This window comes from Juglans regia, chromosome 8 (assembly GCF_001411555.2).
Source record: "Juglans regia cultivar Chandler chromosome 8, Walnut 2.0, whole genome shotgun sequence".
Lineage (NCBI taxonomy): Eukaryota > Viridiplantae > Streptophyta > Magnoliopsida > Fagales > Juglandaceae > Juglans > Juglans regia.
The window spans coordinates 25786087-25800253 of NC_049908.1; the positions used below are offsets into that span (position 1 = coordinate 25786087).

At 36.7% G+C, this 14167-nt stretch overlaps 1 protein-coding gene across 1 annotated transcript; it reads left to right on the top strand.

The window, feature by feature from the left end:
- The first annotated feature begins 1886 nt into the window (after positions 1–1886).
- LOC108979695 lies at positions 1887–9126 on the top strand. Its single transcript, XM_035692835.1, has 6 exons — positions 1887–2286; positions 2368–2474; positions 6188–7008; positions 7795–7927; positions 8373–8710; positions 8801–9126. Exons 1-6 carry the CDS (start codon positions 1887–1889, stop codon positions 8922–8924), a joined length of 1923 nt encoding a protein of 640 aa, XP_035548728.1. The 3' UTR covers positions 8925–9126.
- Positions 9127–14167: the final 5041 nt, after the last annotated feature.

Genomic DNA, 14167 nt, shown 5'->3' on the forward strand with positions numbered 1-14167 from the left:
CATGTTGCTGCCGCCAGCCACTGCACGAAACACTAGCCTACATGCACGTCCAGCAGGCCACCCGAAATGTTGCACACCCCAAGCCGGAAGCACACGTACCTGTCACGAATGGCGGTTTTGCAACACTTAGAGTACTGGAGCCACCTCGTGCTCCTTAAAAAACGCCGCACGTAGACAATCAGCCCCCATGTCGCATGGCTTCTCACCACCGCACCCGAAGAAACCCAACCCTACGAAGACCCACGCCACAACACCTGATGAGTCTAGCGTAGCCCATCTTCACCATGAACTCCTGAACCACCATACACAACTGCTCCTCCACAGCTAAGCTGCTGCACCACCGTTGGACAATCCCACTACTGCTACAGCTCAACCGAGGCCATGCCATGGAGAAACACGTGTTTCACAACCAGTGCCTCCGGGTTCTCTCCAGCGAGCGCAAGTGCAGCACCGGGGTCACTGTTTTCCTCAGTCATAAAGCCACCGTGCAACATCGATAGCTGCCACCACGCTGCCCTGCACCTCCATGCCCAGCCACCGATAAGTCTTGGGACTTGAAGAATCTTGTTTTTCACACCGAAAATAGAGCATCTACAGCCCTGGGTTCACCTCGTTCGGAGACACCTCTTGGTGCTAGGTCCTCCACGTTGTTACCACTGGCACATAAAACTTCGACGATCACTCCACACAGCTCCAGGTCCGCCGTGTCCCTCCCGGTAAGCCACGTCAAGCCGTTCTCTCCCTTTTCTCTCAGTCTCTCTCTCTCTCTCTCTTACCAGTGCTTAGCCACTCACCTTGCTGTCGCAACCACCACATCCGTCCAGCTCGTCGCAACTCCTCTCGGTAAGCCTCCGTCACATAGCGTCTGTTTTTCATCCAAAGAATAGGTTCTTACGAACGTGCACATACATGCATGTTTTTCATCTAGATAAGCCGCGTGAATCGTCTTCGTTGGGGTTCCATGGTCTTCTTGCTGAAGTGAAACTCGCGTTCAAGTGAACTGGGAGCCTTATTTCATGATCTACCAGAGTCTAATTTCAAAAGGCCTTTCTGTGCTATTTTTGGGAGCTAAACGCAAGAAAGACGGAGGAGGGTCTATCAGTTGAGGGCTGCAAATGAAACGCAGCGTTTCTGGCATCCACGTGGAGGCCCGTGTACGCGGGGGGTACACCTCCCGAGTGCAATATTTTATTCAATTTTCACACTTTTATATAAATGTGAGTTTTGCTTTAATACATATATATATATTTATATAATAAATTATGAATTTGTATAATATTTATTTTTTAAATTAATATTTTCTTTGTTTAAAACATAATATATTTTAGTAAATAGATGAAATAAATTTATACAATAATCTTATTTATTTTCATAGATGAGATGAGATGAGTTGAGATAAAAGTTGAAAGTTGAATAAAATATTGTTAAAATATATTTTTTTAATATTATTTTTATTTTAAAATTTGAAAAATTTATTTTATTTTATATGAGAATTTGATAAAATTGTAATAATTAAATTACATTAAAAGAGATGGATTGAGATATGTTATAAAAACAAACGAGACAGTTTCAGAGTAATGCTAATAGATACAGGTTTAAGGATTCTTAAGATGTATATATTTCCCACGTTTATTTTTTTTAAAAAAAAATTATTATTAAAAGCATAATTTTTTTCACACTATTTAACTATCTTTATTAAAATAATGTCTTGCGCATTCTATTTAGAAGTTTTATACATTTGAAAGGATTTGATTAATTGAATAAAAAATAATGTTATATCAATCATAAATTGTTATTTTTTCAAAAAAGAGTTAAATTTATAATTAAAAAACGTAGTTCTCCCAACAGCGAATTCTAAACGGTAAAACGCAAAGCAACCACGTCGTATGAGTAACAGTGATTGTTTCGCAGGAAAAAGAAAAGAGAAATACTATAAATCACTCTACTGTACATCACACTCTCCACACACAAGGGCTCTAATGGTGGAGGAAGGTCTGGGATACTACGACCTGGCCAGAAAGCTCGAGACCTGCGGGGTGTGGCGCTCATGGCTTGGCGATTCCAGTTACGCCGCTTTCGTCCTCTCCCTCGCCTCCCCTTCCAACTGGGAGGCCTTCATGCAGGTCGACGACTCCAAATCTAGGGCTCAGATCCACCTCCAACTCCGGGTGCGGGCCCTCCTCTTCGACAAAGCCAGCGTCTCTCTCTTCCTCCGCTCCAATCCCTCTTCTTCTTCGTCGTCGCTGGCATCTTCTTCTCTTGCCGTTTCGAAGCTCAATCCGACTTGTGAGTTTACAATTACAACTACATTTTCGTTATTCTTTTCGTGTATGGAACTTTGGCTTTTAACTGATGCAGTCGTTTCAGATTTGCGATTGCACGGCGATGACGTGTACTTCACGCTGGAGAATTCTGCACAAGATGGAGTTCAACATCGGGATGGTGGTGTTTCGTCCACTTCTGCGTCATCCAAGGTTCTCGATTCCTCAATTTCATTCACTTCGGTTTCTAGTTGTTTTCCAAAGTTATTTTGTATTCAATTCTATAGGAGAAAATACTTTGTGAAAAGTTTCGCACGACAAACTTAGTTAAATCGTGTTGTAACCTTGTTGAGTGGTGATTGGTTTAAGAAAACTGACAAAAGGACAAGGAATTGGCTTCAGCGATTCAGCTTGACATTCGCTTGTCAATGACTCGAGCGGAGCTCATATAGAAAATTCGCTTGATGTGCGCTCGATTAGTTGCTTGAGCGAAAGCATTAGACAAAGATTTTACTCGATAGGCACTTGATTCATGGCTCGAGCGATGATTGAACACAACGTGCACTCGACACTCGCTCGACATCCCACTCGAGCGAATCTTCAAAAATTTGACTTTGACTAGGGTTATACGCCGTGTTCCAAAAGGCCCTATAAAAGGAAACTCAAGCCTTCTTCATTTGGTAGGCAAAGTGGCCAGGAGCGATAGAAAGATAAAGAGAGCTAAAAATCCATTTTTCTTCTAAGGTGGATTTTCACATTGAATATCAAATTTCCATCTTTCCATACTTGAAGTCAAGTAGTCCATTGGTGTGGACTTGTTCTTTGGCCGGAAGGGATTCCGGAACTGCCATTGAAGCAGAGATCGAGAGGTTCTCGTGATGAAGCTATAAAAGACTGGAGGTCTGGAATTGCATGCGTATAGAGATTGAGTGGGTCACTCGGGGTGTTGCTAGCCAGATTTATAGCTACTACAAGGGTTGTGAGTTTTTCTAAATTGGTTGTTACAAACTAAAGTTTTGTAATGGATTTTACGTGATGACTTATACCCGGAGTGATTTTAGATTTTGAAGATGTTCTTCAAATGAGTTTCCACTTTGTGACCAAATTTGGCCAAATTGTTGTGTTGATTATTTGTCTGTGAATTGTTTCATTAATTGTCTGTTTGTTTGACAACATTTTTAAATAGTCCAGTAAAATTTAAAAACACCTATTCAACCCCCTCTAGGTGTTATGTTACATTAGAACCACTAGTTTTTCAATTGGTATCAGAGCAGGTCCACTCCGTTAGGATTTAGTTCCTGAGTGTGATCTTGTATCAATTGGTTAGAATGGATAGGTCCCAATCATTTGCATTACCACCATACTTTGACGGCAGTAAATATGCTTACTATAAAGTTCGAATGAGAGTCTTTCTAAAATCTATAGATGAACGGGTATGGTTATATATTGCAAGAGGGTGGAAACGGCCTGTCACAATTGTTGATGGAGTTGAGATTCCAAAAAGTGTTGAAAACTGGACAAGAGATGGAATAAATGATTGTAATTGGAATAGCAAAGGCTTGAATGCAATTTTCATGGCCGTGTCACCTGAGGAGTTCAAGAGAATCTCTATGTGTGAAATTGGTAAAGAGGCATGGGATATTTTAGAATTTACCCATGAAGGTACTAGGTCTATAAAAAATTCTAAACTGCAAATTTTAGTTTTGAAGAACTCAAAATGAAAGATGATAAAATATTTGACAAGTTCTATGTCAAGTTGAATCACATTGTCAATTCAAGCTTTAATCTAGATGACAAAATTTCTAAAAATAGAATTGTGAAAAAGGTGCTCAGATCTCTGCCTGAGAGACTTCGTCCTAAAGTCATTGCAATAGAAGAGAGCAAAGACCTGGAAAACATGAGAATTGAAGAGTTGGTAGGCTCTCTTCAAACCTATGAATATGCTTTTCCTCAGCCATGGAAAAACAAGTCCATTGCTCTCAAAACAGTTAGCAAGGATTGGAATGAATCATCTAATGATTATGAAATGAGTGGTAAGGAAATAGCCTATTATGCTAAAAAATTTAGGAAATTGTTCATTTTCTAAAAAGGCCCAGAACCATGGAATGTATGAAAAGAACAAGAAATTTTTTGAGAAATTCCAAGGAAATTCCAGTTCAACAGATAAGGAGGGAAGTTCTAAGAAAGACACTAAAGCTATCAAGGACATGGTGCCAGCAACTTACAGTGTCATGCTTTTTGACACATTCGCATAGTGTATGCCAACTACAAAAGGGCCAAAGAAAAAGCAATGGCTACTTCACTGATTAACAGTGAGTCTAAATCAAGTGACTTAACAAAGAACTCACATTCAGAATAAAATCTGAATTACATGGTTTTCGCCTCATCTGTTGGTGGCAAAAGTCACAACAGGGAAAAGTATTTGTGTGATACCTCATATGATAAGGATAAGAGTAGGTGGTGTATGAGATCTCACATTGTTTAGGAATGAGAAGTTTTTGCTCTTTATAAGGTTTCAATGGAGCTCCAAGTGTATCATTGACTAGTGCTTTTGGAGTATAGGCCAAATGGTTTGGGTCTTCTATTGGGGCGTTACAAATGGTATCAGAGCTTTATCCTAACCATAAATGTGGAACTTGAGCCGTGCCACCTATGACAGATAGGCCTGACGAGGACGTCGGGAATTTAAGTAGAGAGATTGTGATACCCCATATGATAAATATAAGAGTAGGTGGTGTATGTGATCCTATTTTGTTTGGGAATGAGAAGTTTTTGCTTTTTATAAGGTTTCAATGAGGTTCCAATTGTATTATTGACTAGCCCTTTAAGAGTATAGGTCAAGTGGTTTGGGCTTTCTATTGGGGCGTTACAGTGGAAATGAATCTAGGTATAAAAATGAATTGCAGGAAGTTTACGAAAAGCTTTATAAAGAGTGTTTGAAATTGAATAAACTCAATAAAACAAATCTTGAGAAGCTAGAACTTTGCAAAAGTGCAAAGGAGTGTCTTTAAGACAAACTAGATGAAGCCATGGGTCTAGTAGATCAATTACAAACAAGAAATGTCCCTTGAAGAAAAAGTCAAAATTCTGGAGAGTGAGTCTATTTTGTCAAACACTTAACTTTAGAATTCTCAAATGGGACACAAAAACTTGATAAAGTATAGGAAAGTCATCAATGGGCCTAGACCACTCTTGTCACTTGATGACTTTCATATACTCAAGAGATTATCAAGCTTTTGTGTCCCATTTGAGAATTTATGAAGTTTAGTGTTTGACAATCAATTCACTTCCAGAATATTGACTTTCTTCATATCCCTTTCTTCATTTGAGAATTTTTGTAGGGTTGACCCTTTTCTCTATATCCCTTTCTTCATCTGCAAGGTTACACCCATCTTTAGAACTTTTCTCAAAGATTTCTGAAATTTTCAAGAAGTATTAAGGCCTATGTATCTTTCCTGTCTTGTCTCTATATAAACATTGATACTCTCAATGGGAATAATAGCTATCTTTTCTGTCAGATTTCTACATAGACGTTGATGTTGTATAGTTACCTATCAGTGTACACACACACACACACACACACACACACACACACACACACATGCACGTAGATGTTGTTTGGTTCCTTTTTTCTCTATCAAACTCCTTTTACTTGAGGCATTACATATCAATGTGCTGGTGTGCTTGTCTTTGTAAAAGGTTTAATAAAGCCAGCTACTTCGAACATGCATAGTCCTTATCTTCCCCCACGTTCGTGCAGTTTTTCTAATTGAAAATGAGTTCTAGGTTTGAGTTAAGTGATGGACAGAAACATATAATATTAGTAATGAGTCATATTATATTGGAACAATTGGTTTAGAGATACTGCCATTCCCTTTCTCAAAACAATTTGCATTAGTTGGCCAACATTGTGCTTAATTTTGCAGATTCAATCAAGGGCAGTTTTTAGTGGCGGATCAAGATATGGTGAACCTGAGATTGATAATGTACCCCAGAGATTCAGGAATGGAGAGTTGCCTGAAACATGGTATAATCAGTTCATTGAGAAGTATAGAATTAGCAAACGTTATAGTTTGTCATCAGCGGACCATGACTTGGACAAACGTACACCCGAAGAGATGTCTGCTTATTTGAGACTTATTGAGAGGCATAAGAAAAGGCGTATGGCATTTAAGGAGGATCACTCCATGGGCTATGGGAATTCCACGTTGGAGAATCAGTCAAAATTGCATCCAAATTCTGTTTTAAATGGCAATAGTTTAATTGAAGATGATGCACCTCTTTTCCCAGAGACAATGTTTACATTAAACTGTGTACCTGACAGTGCATTCCCCCACACAGATAGAGTGGAAGAAAACCAGAAAGTGGAGTTCTATGGAGTTCTTGATACCTTGCCTCAAATTATGACCAGGAATCCTATGATGATTGAGAGGCTCGGTATCAGGCCTGAGTACCTCAGCATAGAACATGGAGGAAGCTTATATCGTGGAAAAATTGGGTCTGAAGGGAACAGGAAACGTCTTGGTCCGGAGCAAGCATCACTAATGTCTCAAAAGGTTATAGCACGCATGTTGGCAAGTGTGGGGTTTGGTGGTGCCTCTGAAGTTCCAGTGGAAGTCTTCTCTCAGCTGCTGAGCTGTCATGTATGCAAATTAGGCCGAATATTGAAGGTACTTACTGATAGTTACAGGAAGGAATGTTCAGCTACTGAACTACTTAAGATGTTTCTTAAGACATTGGGATATAGGTATGTTTGAAATCTCTTTTAAATTTTGGTATCAGAACATTATTTTGTTTTATTTTTAAGTTCTTTTTTATTCCCTTATTGCAGAGAGATTTGGACTCTAAAGTTGTATTTTAATTCGTGTTTGTGCACATTCCTGCCTACGGTTTATACACAATCAACTTACAGTTGTATACTTAGTTCATTTGGATTATAGGTTGAACAAGCAATCTCTGCTCTCTCTCTCTCTCTCTCTCATAACTGCTTTCAAAACCCTTTTTATTCACTAGTTCTTCCAGAATAAGATTGGATATAGCAAGAGGCAGTTAGATACCCTTTCTATAAGTCTTCCTTTCCAAGCATACTTTGCTGTAGACACCTTTGCAGCAACTTTTATCTTTTAAAGTTTTAAACCTTAAATTAATTGGAAAAGGACAAAATGTTCTAGGGAGTGCGGATCTGGTAGCCATAAACGATTGCATAGTTTGATGAAGGCTTGATTGGACTAATTAAATGGTTTTAAATGGTTCATTATTACATTTAATAGCCGATAATTTTATAAAATTGGCTCAACACAAATCAATGTCCCAAAAAAAGGCCATAATTGGAAAAGAAGGATTTAGTATCAAGTCCGACATGGTCAAAATATCAGTAAACAGGCTTTGGTCTTTTATGTTTATCTTTCCCTCCTAGTAGGTCTAATTTGTTTCAGATTTGCATGTGCTTGTCTTCTACATCACTTAGATCAATTCAAACGTGAATTTTCTAATTATTTATTGTCTAACATATATATCTCTCTCTCTCTGCTAGTAATTTGGGGCCTTTAGCTGAGCATGTGAAGGATGGCTCTAGGAATTTTGTTCAACCAACTCAGCAACAACTTCAGGAAATCCAACCACAATTGCAGTCACAGCACCATAATTCCCTTCTACTTCCCCAGCAAGTATGTGCTCTGAATTTTAGTTTCATACTGCTTCTGTTCCTTGGATATTTTTTGGGTATTAAATGGAAATTCAAAATTCAGCTAGTTTAATTGAAATTTTAGTTGGGTCTTTTCGTCCATATCATGTTATGGTTTTCTAACCTTTAACGGACCGTGTTTGCCCTTTTTTGGGGGATCATAGAAAGAAATGTTATTTTAAAACATTTATGCACCTGTGATACCTTCCGTGTTTCCTTAGTGCAATGCTATTTGCATGGACTAAGTTTGGCAGACTGGATTCTAGATTTCGAAAATTCTCCTCTAGAGCCAATCTATCATTAGATTTTCAACTTTGACCTTACATGATTTTGCAATATGATTCTTTTTTTCCTCTTTGTTGAGTACTTGGTGTGGCATTATTAGCATGCTGATTCCGATTCCATTGCAATTTTTGGTGAACCTACAGATGCCTAGACAAATGCATCCACAGATGCAGCAAATTGTTCATCCCCAGAATCTGGCTTTTCAGCAACAACAGCAGCAGCTGGCCGAAAGAATGAGAAGACGTCAACCTTCCACTCCTCGCCCTGTTATGGATATTGAGAAGGACAGACCAATGGTGCAAGTTAAGATTGAAAACCCAACTGAATTACCAATGGATGGTAATGCCCTGAACTCTATCAATACCAGGCATACCCAAATGCAATTCCGTCCACAACAAATTGGTTCAATGTCGAATCTCCATGCACCGGGGAGTCAGTTTAGACAGATGTCTTCCCTTCAAATGCCCCAAATCCAGACACAGTAAGAAAAACTCAAGACTGTTTTCTGCTAATGACCATCAGTATAGGATATTCTTGGTTGAATTTCTGTGAATTTCTTGTTCCCATGCAGGAATATGGGCATTGTTAGGGCTCGGCCTGTAAAGGTGGAGGGCTTTCAGGAATTGATGGGTGGGGAGGCTACATCAAAGCATGATACGGAGGAAAATAGGCTCGTGTCCCCCTCAAGTAAATAACTTTTGCTAGTATTTGGTCATTTGTTGTAGACACTGGTGGGGTAGTTTTGCCTTTGGCACTTTTTTCTGCGATAGTTTTTGCTGTTTTCGCTGTAGAAGCAGCTTTCTTTCTGATATAAAGCTGACATAAATATGAGTACTTTTGTACAGTTTGTTTACGAGAATTGACCTTTCTAAATTAAAATATGGTCTTGTTAAATTACACGCATTTTGTCTGTAGTGGGCCGTGGCTAGCCCATTTCTGTTCCTTCTATATATGCCACATGGATCAAAAGCCCCATATTAAAATTGGGGCTGTACATAAAGTTTGCTACTCTGATTTTGCTCCTGTCGGAGTTGGAGTAGGGCATTGTAAAATGGTTGGGAGTTGGAGTTAGAATTTCTTAAGAAAAAAAGTCGAAAACTGACCGGTAAGTTGGTTGGTTAGAGTTTTCCTATGAGTTGAAGGTTTCAGGAGACCAGTGCTGCGTTAAAGAGCTTCGGAGGCAGATCATGTCCTCTCAATGTTCACCAGATTGCTTGTATTGCTCTTGGAACCACAAGAAGGTGATCAAGGACTCTGGTATTCTGTTAAAAAAACCAATCAGTCGCCCCTGTCCAGGTGTAAGGCAAGCCTCTCTTCAAACTTTTTGAAATATGCTTTTCCATATTCTAGTGTTTCCTCTTTCCTTTTGTTTTGTATTCGTTAATAGCTGCATGAGTTTTAAGAAGTTAGTTTCATTTCCTCTTTTCTCTTTGTTCTTTTTAATCTTTGCATTGGGCGGCACGGCACACAAATATGTTATCAGGATGGATATATGTTTGCCCTTTCAATTTGATAAAAGCTTGAAAGGGCATCTGTATGCTACATTATTATGGGATTGAATTTCTTTTTATTCCATTCTTTGGTGTTCTATTTTCATCCACAAATCTGAAAGCTCTTTTCCTTACAACAACTAACAATGACTCTTTTCTGATGTCGGAATTAACATCTAATTAGATTTGGATTCGGTCGGACTTGGAAATTAGAACCCATCCAGAGACATTTTTTTTTTTTTTTAAAGGGCTACCCGGTAGCCACATGTACAATAGTGACCCCATTCAAAGTTTATTAATATACCCTCACTTATAGCGGAGGAATACCGTGATTACAAGTGTGGCATCTGGGAGATTACAAAATTACAAATAAGAGCAGAAAAATCCTCCCAAATACAAACCACCAAAGCCAAAACAAGGAAATACAAACCAACAAAACCAAAACAAGGAAACCAGAGTAAACACTTTCATTTACAAAAGTAAGGAATACCCATCTTCTCAACACGTATAATCCCTTTTAGACGTGGTAAGCAAAGATGCCCTTTATAAATTCCCATTTCTCCTTCTCTAGTTAGAAAATTGGCCACACCGTTACCTTTCCTATATTGATGGACCACCACAAAAATCACTCCCTCAAGCTGCGCCTTTACATCGTCCCAATAATCCCAAAGATACCATAAGGAACATCTTCCTTTCCGGAACTAGTCTACCACCATACTAGAATCACTCTCGATAATAACATTAAAAAAGTGGAATTGTTTACAAAGACGAATGTCCTCCAAAATAGCCTTTAGTTCGGCCCGTTGTTCGTTCCATTTCCAAAGTGAGCTGAAAATGCTGTTATTATCACGGATAATTCCACCACCACCTGAGTTGCTCGGATTTTCACAACAACTCCCATCACGGTTGAGTTTCACCCAACCCACATGGGGTCTAGACCAAGTTACTATTTTTACAGCTTTCTCCCCACTACTCGGACATTCAACTTGGAATTCTTTTAGGATTTTAATGTTTTGGTTGGATAATTTCTGGATAGAGAGCTCAGGTTACCAGCCAATGACTTTACCCAATACCGAACATCTCTCCAAATTTTTCCTCCATTTTCCTGCATGCCTTCCATTCTAGCCTTGCACCTTCTTCTCCATAAACACCAAGTGATTAAGCAAGGGATTAAACCAACTAACATACCTTTGATGGAGGATTTTTTTTGCATAATAAAGCCAGATCATAACTCTAGTTTTCCAAAGCCAACATTTCATAAACGGCATTCCCATCACAACACTTGCTCGTGACCACACAGCTGAGGCCATATCTCCTAAAGATAGAACATGATCCGTTGTTTTGGTGGCTTTCCGTGTGCAACAATCACAGGATGAAGCCAGATAAATACATTTGCTTTGCACTCTGTCATCCACGGCCACTGACATCAACATTAGTTATATTATGTTTGAGGAAACACATTATACCATTGCGAGTACTATAAGATGATAAGATCCTGTTTGAATGTTGAGTTAAGTTAAGATGAATTGAGTTCTTTATAAATAGTAGTGAGTTAAGATGGTGGAGTGAGTTTTGTGGAGCCCACCTAAAATGAGTTTAGGTGTGCTTAGATATTAAGATGAGTTTAGATGTATTTATAGGAAATTGAAAAAGGTTGTGGGGTCCTACATGTAAAGAAGGGAGAGTTGAAAAAGGTTGTGGGTCCCACGTGTAAAGAGGTTTTGAGTTGTGATTTATGAGTTGCGTATTTGAATGTTAGACTTAACTTTAAATTAAACGTAACTAAGTTGATCTCAATATCTTTCAAGTTCCAAATAGGCCCTAAATTTTCTATATGGGCAGTGAGACAGTTCAGTCTCCTTAGAGCTTGGGCGTAGATAACTTAAATCACCTTGTTATTACTTATTACTTCAATATTTGGCTCATAAGAGTTTTAAGAATATTCAAATATTCTCAACTCATCTGTTTTCACAACCCAGCGTCGTTCGTTTTCATAACTCTTTTCAATTTATCTTATCTCATTTTTTAATTTATTTTATTTTATTTAATTATTACAATTTCTTAAATTTTCACACAAAATAATAAAATAAATAATTCAATTTTTTCAAATTTTAAAATAAAAATAATATTAAAAAAATATTCTAACAATATTTTATTCAAATTTCATCTCAAATTCATTTCATCTTATCGCAAACCAATAACAAAATAACCATTTAAATGAAAAGTAACAGAATTATTCTAGAAGCTTGATGCTACTTATCAGATGCATGCAATCGTTTAAAAATAAAATAATTGGCCAAAAAGCTTTATTTCGATTAAAATATACTTATGCATTTTTCTTTTTTGTTTAAATATCCCCATGTGTTACAGAAAATTTTAAATTTCATCCTTCCGTTACATATTCCGTTCATCCTACGTAATGAAAAACACGTGGCAACTTTATATACTGTCACGTGGGAATTTTATTACTTATTGCTGGAGTTCTAAATTTTATTAGAAATTATGTTCGTTTTCAAATAGCATTGTTACTGTTTGATGTTTGAGTAGGAAGTTCGTTGAGGCATGATAGGATTAGGAACTTGAATTCCGTAGGGTTTGTCCGAACTCAAATATCTAAAGTTGGAGTGAGATAAGCATAGGTCCTATGATATTTATTAAACATTTAATTCTAGTTGAGGGATTTCTTATTTTGTGATTTTTTTTCTTGATCTTCTTCTTAATGAAAAGTGAAATTAGAAACGAAATAGAAAATAAAAGAAAAAAATGAAAACTAAATGGATAATTAAATGTTTAATTGTATGGAGACATTGAAAAGGAAAATGTAGAAAAAATGTTTCGGGAAGAAAAAAGTCCCAAACGCCAATAAGATAGTTTATTAGATGAGAAATGATAGTTGCAGTCGTGAGTGTGCACACTCCACAATTATATGTAGCATTACTCTTATAAGATTTACAGCCCTTGGGAATCCAGGGCTGGTGGGGGAGGTGGAATTCTTCAAAACTATGAAAGGAGGTTATTGTTTGCTTTATCAAAATTTTTTGGTTCCTGCACTAATAATGAAGTTGAGCTTCGGACATTTGTAGAGAGATTAAGGGCAGGTTTGGAATACAAGACAAAATACAAAATTCTCATCTCATCCCATCTCATTATTACACATTTTTTAAATTTTCATACAAAATATAATAAACAATTCAACTTTTTCAAATCCCAATACACATTTTTTAAATTCCAAAACAATAATAATATTAAAACATAATATTTTAAACTTCAAAACAAAACACAAAATTCTCATCACCCCCCAAAACTTCCCTAAAATTCAGTTGGGTTATTTTTTTATTGATATAGAATGTGATTCTTTGACTGTGGTCTCTTGGTTGGTGGAAAGAGCATGTACACTGTGGTATCTTTGAAATTTTTGGAATCAATTGATGAGCTTGTTAGATAGTTTTGATTCCTCTGTCAAACATTTATTTAGAGAAGGGAATAAAGTTAGAGCATTCTCATTGGATTAGCTAAAAGCTAAATCCAATGAGAATTTAGCTATTAGGTCAATAAATTGCTCACATTGAATTAGCTATATTCCAAATATTTGGAATATAGCTACAGTAATATCCAAACTAATTTCTAAATTTGGAACACACTATTCATTCATCAAATCCTTTTTATATTATTTATTTCTCTCTCTTTTTAATATTAATTATTTATCTCTCTATTTTAAATGACAATTGAAAAAATATAATTAGAATACAATTACAAATTAATATATAATATTATAAATAGTAAAATATGATAAAATAAAATAAATTTATAATTAAAAAAATTAAAATTTTTTCAAAATTATTAATTACTCATTACTATATAATGAATAAATGGATAATTCAATTTGGAAATTTGATGTGAATAATCAAAATTAAATTCATCTTATATTATTTTATTGTCATATAATGAAAAAATGGTTATTCCAATGTGGAGATTTATAAAAATAGAATAGTTAAAAGTTAAATTTATCTTACATTCATAAAAAATGTACTTTAATTTAGCCATTCAAATGAGAGTGCTCTTACTGATCAATTGGCAAGGGTTGGTGCATTGGGGGAGGATTCTTTGTTTTAGATGCTGCTCAATTGCCACGTGAGTTGAGAGGTTTGTACAAGTTAGACGGGTATGGCATATGTACGGCGTCGTTTATGATTTTTTAGTATGTTGTTGGGTAGAAAGTTTGGGTTGTAAAGAGAGTTTATTTTCTTTTAAAAGGTTTTCTTCGGCCATAAATGAAACTTAATAAAGTTTATGGAGTTTATGGAGGCTTCTACCTCCTTAAAAAAAAAAAGAAAAAAGAAAAAAAGAAAAAAAGGTTTACAAACCTTATTAATTAAAGTTCTTAATTTCGTTATTTATTGTGTTAGAGCCATAGTTATGTCCTAGACCTATCAAAATTCTTTATTTTC